The sequence below is a fragment of the Schistocerca nitens genome, chromosome 3, assembly GCF_023898315.1.
Source record: "Schistocerca nitens isolate TAMUIC-IGC-003100 chromosome 3, iqSchNite1.1, whole genome shotgun sequence".
In the NCBI taxonomy this organism is placed as follows: domain Eukaryota; kingdom Metazoa; phylum Arthropoda; class Insecta; order Orthoptera; family Acrididae; genus Schistocerca; species Schistocerca nitens.
In genome coordinates, this window is record NC_064616.1 from 918,538,183 (window position 1) to 918,556,922 (window position 18,740).

Sequence of the window (18,740 nt, forward strand, 5' to 3'; positions counted from 1 at the left end):
CTGGGCCCCATGTTTTAATTACAAAAAACTAGTCATTTGATACATTTATCATTTGCAATGAATATCATATTATGGTATTGTGAAAATTTAAAATGTCATCTATGGCACCATTTGTCAAAGCTGATTAGTGGTATCCCTATCTTCAGTAATGCCCTGTAATTATTATTTGGAAGCCTTCCTCTTTATAGTGTTTTCCTCTATACAGTGTTCAGAATTTGTGGTCCCTTGAAAAACGTTATATAGAGGTTTCACTGTATTCACATACTGAGACATGCAGCATCATAAACAAAATCAGTGTTCTAGGCAGTATGGAAGTGGCAGACATGCGCCTGTCATGATGCTAAGCTCTACCATTGTGGCAAGCATGTTCACTTTCAATCTCTTTGCAGAACCACAAGCAAAACAAGCACTCTGCATGTTTTGCAATGTCTCAGTCAATTGATGTAAATGCAATTTTTTCAAAGCCAGATAGTGATTCTAGTGTTGATTGCTGCAAGTCAAGTGCAACAGCAAAGAGGTAACACACTTCTTCCATTCAGTGCCAGGATGTTAAATTGTTTATCACCCATGACTCTTTTCAATAGTAGCACATATGAACTGTTAGGCAATACCAAGCTATGTAACTCACAACTCTTTCTGCTTGCAGTGGACATGACATCCTTGTACTAGGTACTTGCAGCCTACCAGTCACATTTCATAACATTACAAAAATGGTCTCATTCACAGTGTTGTGCTGACGTGAAAGTGAAAATATTTTTGGTGTGTATCTTTTGATCTGTTTGGTTTGCACATACAAGACGATGATCACTCTGTGAACCCTCTGTAGCTACATACAGGGTACCTGAACTTTAGCTCAACTTTGTGCTGAGTTTAGTGACTTTTTCAAGATGATGTACACAAAGCTAACAATTTTGAAGGTCACATTACCATGAAAGACAATGCACAGACATGGTTTTGCTGAGTGTGACCCATTCCCCACGCTATCAAAGATAAAATGGCACAGGAACCCATAACCTGGCAGGACAATGGTGTGATTTCCTCTGTAGCAGCCAGTCAAATTATCCTTATGTGCAGATTTCAAGGCAAATATAATTCCACACACTGTGACTGGTGTTTTTGCCTTGCTATGGCCTGAGGAACACATGAACAAGCTTGGTGAAGATCTCTTCTTTTCCAAGACTGATATTTGTGATGCTTTTTTTGCAGCTTTCTTTGGATGAACAGTCCCAACAAGTTTTGTGATTAACAACCAAATGAGTTATTTAAGTTTTTGCAGATGGCCTTCTTCACTGCATCAGCATTTGCTATTTTTCAGTGTTAATTATTGCAGTTGACTGCTACAGTTCCTTCTTTGAACTGTTTGGATGAAATGGTAGTTTTGGGTTGTTCTCCCAAAGAACATCTTTCCAGTCTCAGGAAATTGTTCAAGTACCCTTTGATGCTGGGTTAAAGTGTAATAAAGCCAAGAACTCTTCCTTCCAGACTGAGACTGAATATTTAGGACATATTATCAACAGCAGGGTATCTACCCTTTGCAGTCACACATAACTGCCATCCAGGATCCCCCAGCTCCTCAGATCATCACTGAATTCCAGGCTGTATTGGGTAACCTGATGTATTACACTCAGTTCATTCCAAACACATTGCAAATTGCAACTCAACTGCATCATCTTCAGTGAATGAATGTTCTGCTTGGGTGGACTAGTGGGTGGAAATCTGCATTTCAGATGAATGATTGCTGTTTTGTATGTTTTGATCCCGCTAAGCCAGTCATGCTGGCAGTTGACACACTGTCTTACAGGGTTGGCACTGTTCAATCACACAAAGTTGAATTGTTGAGCAGACCATTTGCCTCTTCATCCAAACTTCTAACCAAAGTACACTGCACCTATTCACAGGTTGAGAAGGAAGCTCTTGTTATCTTATATGTTATTACCAATACCGGTATGGAACAAAATTTTACTTGGTGTGGACCACAGGCCACTCATCTCATTGTGCAGCCCTTCAAAGCTGTCTGCACACGGCACAAAAGTTGCTGCATTTGTCATTGTTTCTTTCCAATTATCAATATAAAATTGTGTAACGGCCAAGCATTCAAATGCAGACACTCTTTCTTGCCTACCAGGGCAGTTACACTGTGTAATGACATTTCTTATGCTATGCCCAACTGTATCACATTTTGAGCAGGTCAAATACATTTTGAGTTTGACTAAAAATTATTTTTTTAAAATTATTATTTCATGTTTTAGTTATGAACATCAGTTAATTGTCTTCCCTTTGGACTTATAAGTTTCAGAATCATCAATATATTTATGATTTTTACTGATGAAAAACTACGAATTTTCTATTTGATTTCATAGGAGTCATTTATTCAACTTAATTTTTTAATTGTTATTTTTTTGCTGTAGAATGTGATACTTTCAAACTTACAAGAAATCCAAAAATCATCTTATGTGTAAGTGACTTGTTTCATGGACTGACCTGGCTTGGATGGAATATTTTTAACACAATTAATTTTTGAAAGTGAGAGAGCTTTGTTTCCCAAGGTTCTGGTAACTTCTCAGTCTGTGGCTGCAAGTGGTTAATATATATTTTCCATTCCTCTTGCCTTGTTTCCACACTTTCTGAAAATCCTGCAAATGCAATACAAGATTTTGGGTCTAAAATGTTAGGAGACCTTACATTGAAAAGATACCTAATGTTTATTTTAACATTTTGATTATTTAAATGTTACTGTAGGACTTTTAGTTCCATATTTCAGTCTCAACAGATTTTATTACAACATATTGTTGTCATTATGCCCTAAAACCATTACTTCCAAAATGTAAACTTACGTCTGTTCTGAAACTAGTTATGAGTTTGAAGAATATGATCAGTGGTAAGTGTTAAAGTTGACAGATATGATGCTCCTAGAAGGTAAGCAGTTCGTGTAAAAGGAGAGGTATCTAAAAGGTGAAGCTTAGCCTAACTGAGAGGCAGATCTGTCATGAGTGGAGACAGATGAGTGTACTGACTTGTTGTAGCCCAGATTCTAAGGCAGTCTGTCCAGGGCAGAATAAACTTAGGAGGCATACATGTATAGAGTTTGATATTTCTTAAATTGGGAATTAGAAAATGAGTAACCAAACATCAGTTGCTGAGGGAGCAGGGAGGAGAATGAAAATTTTAAATCATGAAATACTGGTTACGGAGGATATGCACATATCAAATGATGCAGACATAGAGATTACTATTGTAATCTCATGTTGCAGTATGTGAGCCACAGCTTTTGATCTATTACTCAATACATGGTATCGAGTATTCCACTATCTTCGAACCACACTCTACATTTATTATTCGTATTTAATGTAGTACGGAAGAATTGTAGATTATAGACCTACTAATGTTAAACACACTGTTTCATCAACAAAAACACAAACTTTAACTATTTGTAATAATGTATTTTTGAGTTTGTAAGCAGTTAAAACAAAGTTGTCAAATCTAAAGGAATATTAATGAAATTTTGAATTGCAGTTATTTTCATATGTCATTATCTTTTTGAAGTTCCAGAATATTAGCACACAAATATTGACTGCTTATAAAGGTATAATATAAATTATGAAGTAATTTGCTAAAGTAAAATATGTATTTCTCAAGTGAGATTATATTAAATGTTGGTAATTGAGATAATAATATAGGAAGCTAAATTTTTAGAACTATGTTATGAAATTTAACTTTGGAAATCTGGGTATTTTAGAAAACTATATATGAAGAGTATGTTTATGTTTTCCCCTGAGTGTATTATCATGTATAAACCAATTTGTTCTAGTTTTTCTACATTGTAAAATATATAAAATTCTCTTTGCAGTAGTACCTAAATTGACTACATTGTTGAGGTTCTACATAATTAATTGTTATTGAGACTGCAGGGCAATTGATAGTTGTTAGAGTTACACAAAGAAAGCTGTTCCATAAAGTGCAGCTATAAGAGTCTTGTAATGGTAGTAAACTGCATGGAATAAATGAAGAACTTATCAGCTAAGGGGTGGCAGACTTTTTTCATTTCAAAAGAAAGATACCTTCTGTGAAATTGATAAAGGATCCAGCATGTTTCAAGAACAATGGCAACAGGGTTTCTATAATGGACAGTATATACACTGTGTGATGAAACTGACCGGGATTTCATAGTCTCTCCTCAATAACACCAAACTGGATCACCTCAAAGATGAAAGTTTACAAAATGTGGAATGGTGGTCATTTAAAAGTGTACCCAACAACATTTAGATTTAATTATCACACACCTTTATTCCTTGCAAAGTTTAGTTGTCAAGCACAGCGACCAGATTTTACTCTATGAACAGATTGTTAACACACTTATACAAGTGGTGAATCTGAATGTTCTAATGTGACACAAAAACAGTGTTTCTATTTATACAAAAATATCACAGTTCTCACTTAGTGCAGTTCCAGTTAAAGGTAATTACACTCCAGTGGTTCAGATAAGTGAGCCCATCACATGAGCTGTGAGTCTAATAATGGCTCAATTTCATAATACTGATAGTTCTCAGTACTTGTGGATCACATTACAGTTCAGTTAAAAAGCTCTGTTAATTTAGATTACATGTATTACTTGACAGTACCTGCACACTAATATTATTGAGTGTTGCAGTTGTCAGAACATGTATTTTCACTTATAGGATGGGCATAATAGTAGCACAAGTCAATAATGAATGGGCATCTGACATAGATGTTACTCATTAGCTCTCAAACCATAGAATAGCTATTTCAGATTTGAGAAGTACACTCAGTAACTTCATGACAGGCAAGTGAGTGCTTTGTCTGTGAAGTAAGCAATGGAAAAGAGTGTGATGTATGATGAAGGTGACACTGACAGTGCTGAAACATTCACTGGGATGTGGCAGAAGTGTTTTCAGCTAACAGTGAAAGGTGTTGTTGCAGCAACATGCCTAGAATATGGAAACGTGATGGAGATTGAATGTTTGACAAAATACTGCCATGAATGCGAAGGAAGCAACCAGATCCTGTTTCTGTTCTGAATTTCTGGGTTCAATTCTGAAATGGAATCAGAGGAACTTTTGAGAATCCTTTAAGGTCAGAAGAGAATTGTGGTGCACATTTTGTGAAGCATTTTAGCGATGGAGGCTTGAAAATGTGTGCAAATGTGTGAGAAATTACATTATGTAAGACAGAAAACAATATGGTCCACAACACTGAGTCCAGTTAGTATGACATACATATTTCTTTAATTACTGTATCCAATTCCAGAGATCTTCTATAGTTTGTCTGCTTTACTCTTTCATATTATCTGATAATTCAAAAAGTAATGTGTGAGAATGCCAACTCATAATCCATGTCCACTGTCAACAGTTTTAACATTTTCATTCTCATACAGCAATAAAAAAAACTTAATTATGTCCAATAAAATCAGCTATATAGATATATGGGGTGATTTTTTCTACCCTGCACAAACTCTGGGGATTGATTAATGAGAGGATACAGAACAACAAATATTTAGTGAACTTATGTTGGAAATTTGTGCTAGAGACCATTTTATCTCATTTATTTATTTATTTATTTAGCGTATGGCCCATAACATCACAGTAAAAATTACAGAAACAACACGATTTAAAAAAAAATCACATATGTAAAACAGAGCAATAAATAACAGTTTGTATATAAGCACACCTCCAATTGTAAATTTACACTCACAGAAGAGCAATCAAAAGCAGATGTCCAGCTTAGATAATAAATAGTCGATTGCCTCTTGGGTCGCCATTAGGAAATCCTGTGGGTCACCCTCGTATGCCCTTAGTGGGCATTCCTGCACGATGTGTTTGACCGACTGTCTCTCAGCGCCACAGTCGCAAGTGGCCAAAGGAAGTTTACCCCATCTGTGTAAGGAGTCGGCGCATCTCCCACAGTTGGTTCTAATGCGATTAAGAGTTGACCAAACTTTGCAAGGACAATCAAATCCTTTTGGTTTACTAAAGAATAATGAATGGGCATCTGACATAGATGTTACTCATTAGCTCTCAAACCATAGAATAACTATTTCAGATTTGAGAAGTACACTCATAACTTCATGACAGGCAAGAGAGTGCTTCGTCTCTGAAGTAAGCAATGGAAAAGAGTGTGATGTATGATGAAGGTTGGTTATCTTCTTGCAGGGGACGGCACAGATAAATTTGTACATGAGCCCCTGTTTCCAAACTGTATCATAGGCTGCTGTTAGGTCTATAAAGCTGCAGCTACTTTATGAAGCCCCAAGTGGTGCCACAGAGCTATGGCAGTTTACTGCTGTTCTGCTCTCCCATTCCTCTTTCCATCGGTCATTTATTTTAAAGTTGGTTTGGTGCAGAGCCTGTGTGGTCTTTAGTGGAGGATGCCTGGACCGGAGTCAGTTTCCTTGGATGTTGTGAGTATCTTCATGGATTTGTAATTGAGGGTTGGCCATGATTTTTTGAAATTCTCTAACCAGAGCGTATTCATGGCGCAGGTTAGGAGGGGCTATGTTACTGAGAACGGGCAGCCACACTGTAGGAGTTGGCCTGATTGTGCCTGATATAATACGCATTGTTGCATTAAGTTGGCTATCTACCATGTGTGTGTGTTTGTTGTTGAGCCGCACTGGGGCACAGTATTCTGCCACTGGATACGCCAAGCCAAGTGCGGATGTTCTTAAGGTAGATGCTGTGGAGCCCCAAGTGGTGCCACAGAGCTTCTGCAATATGTTGTTGCGTGTTTTAAGTTTTGCTGCAGTTTTCGTCAGGTGTTCTTTGAATGTTAGTGTCCTATCTACGGTAACCCCAAGGTACTTTGGGTGTTTGTTGTGATTTAGTAATTTCCCATCTAGATAGACATGTAGTTCTCTGTTGGCCATTTTGTTGTTCAAATGGAAGGCAGATACTTCCGTCTTTGTAGCACTAGGTTGTAGCCTCCATTTTCTAAAGTACTCGCTGAGAATCCCTAGGTCACTCGTAAGGATATCTTCGGCAGTTTCTATATTTCTGTGGGCTGTTGCTAGAGCCCAGTCGTCAGCATAACCAAATTTGCGCGATCTGGTTGCAGGCATGTCAGCGATGTAAAGACTGAAAAGGAGGGGCACAAGAACAGAGCCTTGTGGGAGTCCATTATTGAGTATCATCTGTTTACTTCTCTCATTCCCCATTATTACTTGGAAGGTTCTATTTGACAACATATCATCAATGAGGTCGGTTATCTTCTTGCAGGGGATGGCACAGATTAATTTGCACATGAGCCCCTGTTTCCAAACTGTATCAGGCTGCTGTTAGGTCTATAAAGCTGCAGCTACTTTGTGTTTCTTCTGGAACCCCACCTCTATATATGTTGTCAGTGATAGGACTTGATCTGTACAGCACCGATATGGACAGAATCCTGCTTGTTCGATAGGGATTTGTTTGAGTATAGTCTGGCCTATTCTGTTGAGGAGCAGTCTTTCCAGTAATTTATAGACTATACTGAGAAGGGCAATGGGGTGGTAACTCTCTGGTCTATTGCCTGGTTTACCAGGTTTCAGGACTGCAATGATCTTTGCTCGTTTAAGTGAGGGAGGAATGTTACCCACTTGGAGAATGTCCGTAAAGAACTTAGCCAGCCATTGTTTTGTGTAGGCTCCGACATGTATGAGGAACTCAGGGTGGATACCATCGAAACCCGGAGCTTTGCCTGATTTAACCTTCTTCAGGTCGTTGGTAACCTCCTCGATGCGAATATCTGATGAATATTCTGAGTCCATTGCACGGGTCCTTTTTAATGTTTTTAAGTCTTTCTTCAGTTTTGTTGTGTGCTTTCTATTTGGTGGGGCTCTAGACGCAGAGACTATGCGGGATGCAACCTTGTTGGGAGATATTTCGTCCTTTCTATGTTCAGGTGGATTTGCACCTCCAAGTTTACGCAGTAGGGACCAGGCTTGTTGGCTTGACTTTGAAAAGTCTAGATTTTCAACAGTATTCTCCCATTTTTGCCATCTAATAAAGTCGATGTTGTATAATAGTTCATCCGCTTTTTCCCGGTCCCCATTCTTGATGAACTCCGCGTACAGGTCATCGCATATCCCTGTCCAACCGGGAATGTATTTTTTGCGGTACCCCCTTGGGATCGCTGTTTTCGCAGAGCTAATGACCACTCCCACAAACCTCTCATAGCTCTTGCTGGTTGGAGGGATCCAGCTCAAGGTATAATCAAGTTGTACAGAGAATTTTGTCCAGTCAGATTTTGTAAAATTCCACCTTGGTCGAGGGTAAGACCTTATTATCGGGATGGATATACCAATATTAATAAGCACAGGGTGGTGCTGGCTATGAGGGAAGTCCATCAGGACCCTTCTAGAGGCTGTCAGTGGTTTATCGTTTGTATCCCTTGAAATAAAGCACAGATCCGGGTTGTAGTCGCAGTTCCATGCGGCTGATCTGAATGTCCCTCGGTCCTTGGCATCAGAGACCAGATATGTGTTTTGTTCCTCGGACCAATCGACCAGCATGTCTCCATTGCTATCATCCGTACTATATTTCCACATTTCATGGTGACTATTATAGTCCCCAACATATACACTTGGGTGTGGGTGGATCTTTATTACTTCAGCTGCCCATGTAGTAGCAGGAGGTTTATAGATGTTAGTTACTGTAACTTCTCCTATTTTGATGACAACTTCATGGATATCATTTGCAATGAAGGCTTCAACTAGAAAGGCGTCCTCTATGTCCCCACGCACATATGTCGCAATGCCATAGTGTCTGTCATACGTGGCTCCAAGTAGATCATATCCCAGTATCCTTCCTCTAGCTTCAAGTTGGACTCTATTTTCAGCATGAGTTTCCTGTATGGCTACCAGGTCAATGTCGTTATCGTGTAAAATTCTCTGCAATATTTGACATTTTGCTCTGCTTATGCCCTCAATGTTGAAATGGCAGATTCGGATGCAAGGTCCGAGATCCTTTTATCTCATTATACATAGTTACAGAGACTGCGATCCAATACAGGCTGTACCATACAACCACAGTTACAGTATAAGTTGAAAATGGCTTCCGTGCGCCTCAATACATGCTTGTATCTGCCATAACTTGTTCTGTTTCACACATTCACATAGGCCAGGCTGCATCTTAACAATGTCAAAGGCAGCATCAGTACGATGCTCCAATGTTTCCACATCTGGAATGGGCTCTGCATACACAATACTTTTGAGATGGCCCATAACCAGAAATTGCATGGGTTGTGATCCAGTGAAAGAGCAAGCCACACAACTGGACCCCCTCTTCTGATCCATCGACCAGGGAAGGCCCTATTGAGATGCGTCCAGATGTTAACGACAAATGGGGCTGGAACACTGCCATGTAACAGCTACATAATCCTTCAAATCATCAATGGAACTTTTTCCAGAAGGGGAGCCAAAGTCACCTGCAAGAAACACTGATAGTTCTGGCCTGCTAGGTGACTTGGACGGAAGACTGGTCGCAAGATACAGCTGACGATTATCCCAGCCCACACATCCTGGATGCACCAATGCTGATGATTCCCTGGTAATGTACTATGGGAGTTCTGCATACTATCCCACATCATATTGTTATGAAAGTTGAAGATACCACTCTGCATAAAGGTGGCCTCATATGTAAATATGATAGATGACACAAATCGTGGTATCATGGTTGCCTAGTGAAGAAACTAGTGACAAAAGTGGTCCTCATGTGGAAAGTCTGATGCTAGTAAGCTCTGTAAATGCTATAAGTGATAAGGGTATTAACAATTGTTATTAAGAATGTTCCATACAGTCATGTGGATTACCCTGAACTGGCAGCCCAACTGCCTGCTACTAACATGGCGCTAATCACATTTTCCTCCAAGTCTGGTGTCCGAACATTTTGAGTACATCCTTCATGATTTCCTGCTTCCTGCAATGGCCCTTGATCAGTTCTATTAGAAGTATCACTCTGGGTCTCTAAATATTTGAGCTTCCCTCTTGAGGCCCTTGATGGTGTTGACCTAACATCCAGTTGGTTTGTAAATGTACTTAGGCAGTGTCTAGCTCTTGGTAACATAAACCAGTTGCCATAAAACTTATGTTCTCCAGTCCTATAACCCGTTTTAGGGGCCACAATAACATGTGCTAATGACAAAATAGTATTAACTCAAACTGCACAAAAGTTTATAAGCAAAACAACTCTTGAAAACCAAAGATATGCAAGGGAAACGTAAGAACACCACAAAGTGTATCTTCTAAGAATGCAGTCAACTAAAAAAAAGTTGTATAGTATGTCTTTCCTCAATGGTACTCTAATGACAACTTTTGACATGTGAAAACAGCAGAAACATGGGTGCGGTCACACATTGAGAAAGATTCCCCAGTGTCCAATTCAGTTCTTTTAACTACTATTTTGTTCATTAAACACTAAACATTGATTTAAGGTGAAAAACAGAAAATCAAGTTCTTGTAGGGGATTCACAAGCAAATGACCTTAAAGCCAGATTTCCATAGTTAAACAAAAGTGACGCCATTTGGTTGTCACTCAGATGGCATCACCAGAGTTGCATCTGGAGACAATCCCATGCAGTCACCTTACAGTGCATGGGAGAGGGTACATTGCACCCCTGTTAAACTGGTAAATTGAGCAAGGGATAAATTGAGCAAGGGAAAAATGACTCTCTATATGCCTCCATACAAGCTCTAATTTTTCTTATCTAATGTTAGTGGTCCTTACGCAAAATATGCATTGGTGGAAGTGGAATCATTCTGAAGTCAGCTTCAAATGCTAGTTCTATAAATTTTCACTGCAGTGTTCCTCAAAAATAATGTTGCCTTTCCTCCAGGGTTTCCCATTTCATATGCTGAAGTATCTCTGTGACACTTGCACAATGATCAAACCTACCAGTGACAAATCTAGCAGCCCACCTTTGAATTACTTTGATGTCTTCCTTTAATATTACCTTGTGAGGACCCAAAATAATAAAGCAGTACTCAAGAATGGGTCACACTAGCATTCCATACTTAGTCTACTTTGCAGATGAACCACACTTTCCTAAAATTTGTCCAGTAAACCAAAGTTAACTATTTTCCTTTTCTACTACACTCCCTACATGCTCATTTCATTTCATGTTGCTTTGCAATGTTACACATAAATATTTGATCAATCTGTGTCAAGTAATACAGTAATAATGCTGTATTCAAACATTACTAGGTTGCTTTTCCTACTCATCTGCACTAACGTACACTTTTCTATATTTAGAGCTAGCTGCCATTCATCACATCAAGTAGAAATTTTGTCCAAGACATCTTGTATCTTCCTACAGCCACTCAACAATAACACATTCTCTTACAGCACATTATCATCAATTATCATCAGCAAACACCCACTGTTTGCTGCTCGCCCTGTTCTTCAGAGGAACAACAGCAGTCTTATTACACTTCTCTGGGGCACTCCTAATGATACACTTGCCTCTTAGGAACATTTGTCATTGAGGTCAACAGGTCAACATACTCCTTCATATTACTTAAGAAGTCTTAATGCTCTTCACATATTAGGGAATCTATTCCATATGCCTGGACCTTCATTAACAGTCTGCAGTGTGGCATGATGTGAAACACTTTTTGGAAATATAGGATTATGAAATCTACCTGGTGCCCTTCATCGCTAGTTTGCAGGATATCAGGTGAGAAAAGGGCAAGCTGAGTTCCATGCAAGTAATGCTTTCTAAATGTGTGGTGATTTGTGGGCAAAAGGCTTTCTGGCTCAAATAAATTTATATTATTCAAACTGAGAATATGTTCAGGAATTCTGCAGCAAACTGATGTTATGTGTATTGGTCTATTATTCCTGTGGGCACAATTGAATGACATCACTTGTAGCCATGTCACAAAAGCTAAAGTCACTCAAACATTTTGTTGACACTTTCCTTCCCCCTCCAATGATTAGCATTACAAGCAAAACAAGCAGCCACCATCTTGATGTCAAGGCTTCCTAAGCTATTATATTTGGTGTTTTTAACATTTTTTTCTGCTTATTATGAAGATATGTGGTTTCACTGATGCTCTGCATTAATGATATTTGCAAAATGCATCATTTTGACTATAGTTTGTTGAGCTACAGTGTCTGGAAGTAAAAATTTGGTATATAAAACGTTCATGAGTGCATAATGGTTAATTCGTGTAGTGAAAGTATGTGTTTTTATTTATGGTGCATGGATGAGATTTGTATGTGAGTAAGCAAGTATTATTTAAATAACTAGAGATAGGTGGTTTCTAACTGCACAGCAGCTTACATAATTTTTCAAATGATGAAAATTAATGCAATGCGGGCAGTATATTGGCATCTAGTATAATGGCATCTTCAGTGCTCTTAAAGACTTGCCCAGAGGTTTTGAGAAAGGACGTTATAAGGATTCTAGTAATAGTATAATTTCAGATTGAGTGTAGCTATTAGTGAAGAAATTAACTATATTACAATGTCTTTTAGTGTATTTAAAAGAAGCATAATTCCAAAATTCGGTATAGAATAATTTTCATATTTTGTCATAGTTAACTGATGTGTGATGAATGAAAATACCATCTCTCAAATGAGATTTAAGGGCATTGTGAACAGCATCTAACACATCACATAAGAATATGAAAAATGGCAATTTTGAGGATGTGATCTAAATATTGGAGGGATGACAATCACCAGCTCTTATTGGATTCTAGGCTCAGTTCAAATGGCATAACCTGAATGACAACACCAATGTCTTTTTGAATAATCTCAGTTGATGCAATATTGTAAGCTGCGCATCTAGAATTTTGCAAGGGGCATGAGGAAACAGCATCATGTGGCACCACTGCCATAACAGACATCTGTGACCTGCTGTGGCATCATTTTAGTTGTGCATTGACACCAAACTTAATGTTAACAACCTTGATGTTCCTGATGCAAATAACAGTGATGACAATGCAATTATTTCACATAACGATTATGTAGAAATGGATGTTTTGAATGAAGCAGATGATGTTGATGAACAAAAATATTGTCTTGTTTTGAAAGATGAGTATTTGTCAGAGGAAAGTGAAAGTATTGTATTTAAACTGTCAAAAGAATATGGTTTGCCAACATTATTCAAAATTTGTGGGATATAAAGAAACTGTTTGGGAGAAAATATCTGAACTTTATAAAAAAATTACTGTTTGACTGGTGGGAAAAGTATCAGAACGAATTTTGTAGTTAGTTTAAAAGTAGTTCAAAAGTAGCCAATGGCCTTGCCGCAGCTGTAACACTGTTTCCCGTCAGACTACCGAAGTTAAATGCTGCTGGGCTGGCTAGCATTTGGATGGGTGACCATCCGGTCTGCCAAGCGCTGTTGGCAAGCGGGATGCACTCAGCCCTTGTGAGGCAAACTGAGGAGCTACTTGATTGAGAAGTAGCAGCTCCAGTCTCGGAAATTGACCTAAGGCCGGGAGAGCGGTGTGCTGACCATATGCCTCTCCATATCCACATCCAGTGATGCCTGTGAGCTGAGGATGACATGGTGGCCAGTTGGTACCTTTGGCTTTCATGGCCTGTGTGGGAGGAGTTAGTTCAAAAGTACTTTTTGATAATGTAGCAAATTATTATGTTTCCTGTGAAATGTTTTTCCTTTCTGATGAGAAAATTCTTAATTTTGAGTTGTCAGTTTCATTATGGGAAAAAGTTGCTAGTGTATGTGAAAGTACAGATATGTTTGTCTGTTCAAAAGTTACACAATTTTATTTTGAGATATATTTCAATGAGAGACTTGCAGTAAAACATACAAATAAAGTTATGTATAATTATGGGGTTGTAATGGAGAAGGAATCACAGAATACACAAATTAAGGGGGTCAAAAACCTGCCAGATAGATTAATATGTGACAGAGAAACAACAGTGATGTACACAAATTTGTCTCAAAAGGAGAACTGGAAGACTTTTTTCTTTGTTTCATTTGCTTTACGATCTTTCTATTTTTGCTATATTATGCTTTGTGGTAAGTTTTATGCTGCACTGCGAATAAATTATGGTTATTTGATACTTCAGATTATATTGAACTAGAACTGATGCCATACTGTAATATTTAATGCTTTTGTCTATTATATGGCATTACATGCTGACAGACATTACTTTTGGTTCATAAGATTTTTGTAATGGACTGTGCTGCACTAATGGTGACTTAATTATAAGGAAATTATAAATTATGCCATATTTCATATTTTGACATCTTTTCTGAAAAGCTTATGTGGAAAACAGTTTTCAAATAATGATATCAAATTTTCACAGAATAGATTAAATTTTTTGTCAATATTTGATGCATTATAAATTTCATCCCAGGTTATCTCTTTTAAAACATACTTTAAAACATTTGTCGTGGAGTTATTAATTATTCTGATTTCCTCTGAGGGGTGTCTATACTACAAGGCACTAAGTTATTCATCTTAATTAGCTGTGTGCTACGATGAGAGAGAGGATTTGTTAATGGGTATACAGTCATTTTCTTGCTTTGAGCTTCATCAAAGAAAACATCAGTTAGGGTCCTATTGTCTTTATTCACCCATGTTGGAAAGTTAATTACTCAGATCTAATTATAGGGACCAAATAGGGATAGAGATAATTTTGTCTATCAGAATCCTTTAGAAAATCTACATTGAAATCACCAGAGCCTTTTGACTGCTTGCTGCTTTCTGACAGACAGCATACTAAAGAATCCATATTCCTTATAAACAATTCAAATTTCTCAGTGGGGATCTATATACAGTTACAATCTACAGTAAATTATTTTTCAGTATCAGTGACCACTAAAAAATCTATTGGTCTCAATGTTTTTGAACTTGTGTTCTGTCTTAATATATATATAGCAACTCCTCCTTTTCTCATGTTACAGCTACATGAGTAAGATGCTATGGTGAAATCTTTTATATTTAACTTTCCTAGCCCTCTAGTTAAGTGGTGCTCTAATAGACATAGGATGCCTACCTTTTCAGAGACCTCTAAATTTCACAAATAGACAAGAAGCTCTTCTACCTTATTACTACTCCTACAATATGCTGATGAAATAGGCTAACATTACTTTTTTCGCACTCTTAAACATTTTACAGTGCTCTTTATTTTAAATTGTTTCACAGCATGGTGCCTAAATCCTGATTGTAAGCTACCCCTATGATGCTAGTGACTCCAGGTATCTTGTTTTGTATCATGGTGTCCCTTTGTACATTTTCTGCAAGAAACTGAGCCACCCTATCTCTCCCTCTTTTAACAGGTGTAGGCTGTACTGAGTGTATATCATATCCCAACTGTAACAACAGGCACTGCACCCTTATGAGATTTCATTCCAGTCAATATCAACATACTCAACTAAGTTTTCACATGGCTAACTGCAGTTTTAACCCAAGGCTGGTCATGGCACTGTAGGTCCTACACAAAACTCATATCTATGTGAGAAGTTACTACTCCTGTTTCATTGAGGTCACTCATAATTAATTCTGTTATTTCTGTCTTTAGCCATGCAGTTCCCACCTCTATCTAATATGATCACCTGATCCTCATTATCAAAATATTTACACAAATTCCCTATATCCTCTGTCACCTGGCTAATGCTAGCAATTAGCTTCATGACTATACTGATCAGATATTGTGTTCCTAACTTTTCCTGGTCTGTCTGGCTTATGCCTCTTCCATGACTACTACCTGTCAGCAAGACTATTTCTTCCTACTCTCTTTTGCTACCAACCAACATTTAGTTTCTTCACTAGAAGTTTGCTGCACCTAATTGTCATCTACAGCTGAATGAGACCCACCTCCTCCTACCTCAGATAATACATAAAACATATTATTTATGGTAAGCTCAAATGCAAATATCAGAGCTAAAAAGCTGGTCCTCTGTTACCCATTACATTTACCTTTACCCAGTACCAAGAGTCTTTTTCCTCCTTCGATCCACCTAGTTCAAATCTCATGCAGTCTAATTCACCCTAAAGGGCACAAATCTTTGTCACCTGTCCAGCAATTCTCTTGTCTTTTTCACAGAGCCTATAGTTCCATGGGAGATCCTTACTGGGTTCCTGATTCAGTTGCCCTCTACAACCCCCCAACAGAATTCCAACCCAAAATCTATACATATTTCCTGTATGACTACCCTACAGCAACATCCATAATTTTCATGCATTGTAACACAAACTGAACCCTTAAAAAAAGAATTACAACACTTAATGCTACAGGAATTTTTGTCATTTATGAACTGCAAAAGTTAGATCTACAGTTTAGCATTTCAAGTGTATGATATAATGTAAAACATTAATTATTTCTGCTTAAAACAAGGACTCAGCACACTTAGCTGCGTTATCTGTTAATTAACTTATTCATGAAAAATGTAACTTCTGATCACCACTTATCATGAGCTATATTACATATTGATCATAGACAATGTTTATTATCAGCAGAATATAACCTACTACCCTTGATAGAATTTTACATGATAGCATAAATACTTCAGATCATGAAATCTGCAGTTGCTGAAATGAAGAAGATATAAAGGAATTCAGTTAATTTACTCCATGAAATTCATGTATTTGTAACTATTAACACAGACGCACCAGCAGAAAGGCACCATAGCTGTTTAAAGACAGATTGTATGATTTAGCCGCTCAACATTCATTGTTTTGTTATGCATACTGTATCTTTTATGCCCTGGGTTTCATTCCACACTAATTCATAGGAAAAAAGAGACATATGGCATTGTCTTTAAGCAAGAATTCCAGCAAAGAAGGTTAAGGTAGACGACTAATCCCAAGAGACATGAAACAAGAAACAATAAAGAAGATGAAAACTTATTAAATTATTTTATGTTCCTGTATTTCATACATAACTCATGCAGTTAAACAATTAGGTTTCTTTGGAAAAGAAAATGCAGACTATCACTCTTTAAGGGGAGACCTTTAACCAATAAAGGCTGTGGTTACTCAGTTCACCTTGTGTCAACACAATTCTGACAAGTAAAATTGTTTTTTTTTCTGTTACATGCACATTCTGGCAGTATCTCAAGCACAAATATTTTGTATAAAATTCTGGGTGTGTGTGTACTATAACAATCTTGAATCTCATATTGAAGTGTGTGATGGATAGTTTTTAATGTACTTGTGGATACACAGTATTGAGTATTGAACAATCTTATGACCACATTTCACATTTATTATTCATTATTTAATATTGTTTGGAATAATAGTAGAATAAATGCCTACTGATGCTAAACAAATCATGCCATCCAAAAAACCACAAACTTTAGTAATCTGTAATAATGTTTTATGAGTTTATAATCATTTATAACAAATTTGTCGAATCTAAAGGAATATTAACTCAACTCTGTAGTGCAGCTCTTTGCACATAAAATTACTGATTTGAAAATTCCAGAATTTGGCTTAGAAATATCATGTATGTTTTGTAATATATAACATAAACTACAAAGTAATGTGTTGAATTAAGAAATGTAATTCTTGAGTAAGAACATGGGTAAATATTAGTGAAAGAAATAATTTTGTTGTTCAGATGAAAACTATATTTTTTTAGAACTGATTGTTTACAGTTCATATTTTATCAAATTTAACTTTTTGAAAACTGTGTATTTTAGAGAAATTTATATGAAAAATATGTTTATGCTCTCATCTGAGCATACTGTCATGTACAAATAAATCCGAACATGTTTTTCTCCATTACAAATTAAACAAATTATTGTTTTTAATAATATGTAAAATTGATTTCATAAGTGATCACAGCTGAGGGTACAGGGCAGTTGGTAGTTGTTAATGTTAAACAAAGAAAGCAGTTCAGTAAAATACCAGTTGTAAAAGTTTTTTCATGTCTGTTTTACTTTACTTATTTCATTTACATATTTGGTCACACAGAGGCAGAAGTACATCATAAGGAGGTTACTGATGCACACTATGTGAAGGAAATCTCTTGAGTTGATGAGGCTTAAGGTTTGAGTATAATTTCACTAATTTATTATTACAGATTTATTAATTGAACTTATACCCACACCAGGAAACAGATACATATAGGCAACACTATCCTTGAACACTTTCACTATGTTACCATTCATGCAATGTTTAATTTAAAATATTTACAGCACAGAAATAAATTTATTTCTGCTCATGTGAATAATGGAAACAGATCAGCTGAAAGTGGCAGTGCCCAAGAAAAAAAATTAAAACACATGGAAGCTGTTTGAAATTTGATTTATATGCAAATATAGGCCTATATTTCAATGAGTTTGTGTTGTATTCTTTGCTGTGTATATACTGAAGAATCACATTCTCTGTTTATTTATAATAGTACTGGTGAACCCGTAATACTTTATGAAGCATGAAAACGACAAGCACAACTGTGCAATTCTATAAACACATTGTTTATAAGATGTTTCCAGGGTATTTTACAATGCAGTGTCATATGCATGTTTAAGCAAAAGTCACTTGTGTTGTCTTGAGAACAGCCACATTATGTGATATTCATAGCAGCAACATTGTGACTATTTTCAGCACACATCACTTAGTGGAGCACAGTTTCTGTATGCAGATGTGAATATTTGTGTTTTAAGTAAAGTTCATGCAATGTCATCCACATCTGACTCAGAATCAGATTTTCAGATTTTTGTAGGTGTGCTTGCTTTCTTACTCAGATTCTAGTGAAGTGCTTGTGACAGTTTCCATTCTTTATTTCTTTGTTTTCTGTCCTCGGTGTTGATGTACTGCTTTGTGATACTGG

General features: G+C 37.1%; 1 protein-coding gene across 1 annotated transcript in view; it reads right to left on the reverse strand.

Annotated features, from left to right (window-relative positions):
- LOC126249484 (dynein axonemal heavy chain 7-like) overlaps window positions 1-18,740 on the reverse strand; it is a 1,193,512-nt gene that overhangs the window by 134,608 nt on the left and 1,040,164 nt on the right. The window contains exon 49 of the mRNA XM_049951137.1: window positions 2,482-2,633. Within this exon, the coding sequence (XP_049807094.1) occupies window positions 2,482-2,633 (152 nt within the window). The remainder of the gene's footprint in view (window positions 1-2,481; window positions 2,634-18,740) is intronic.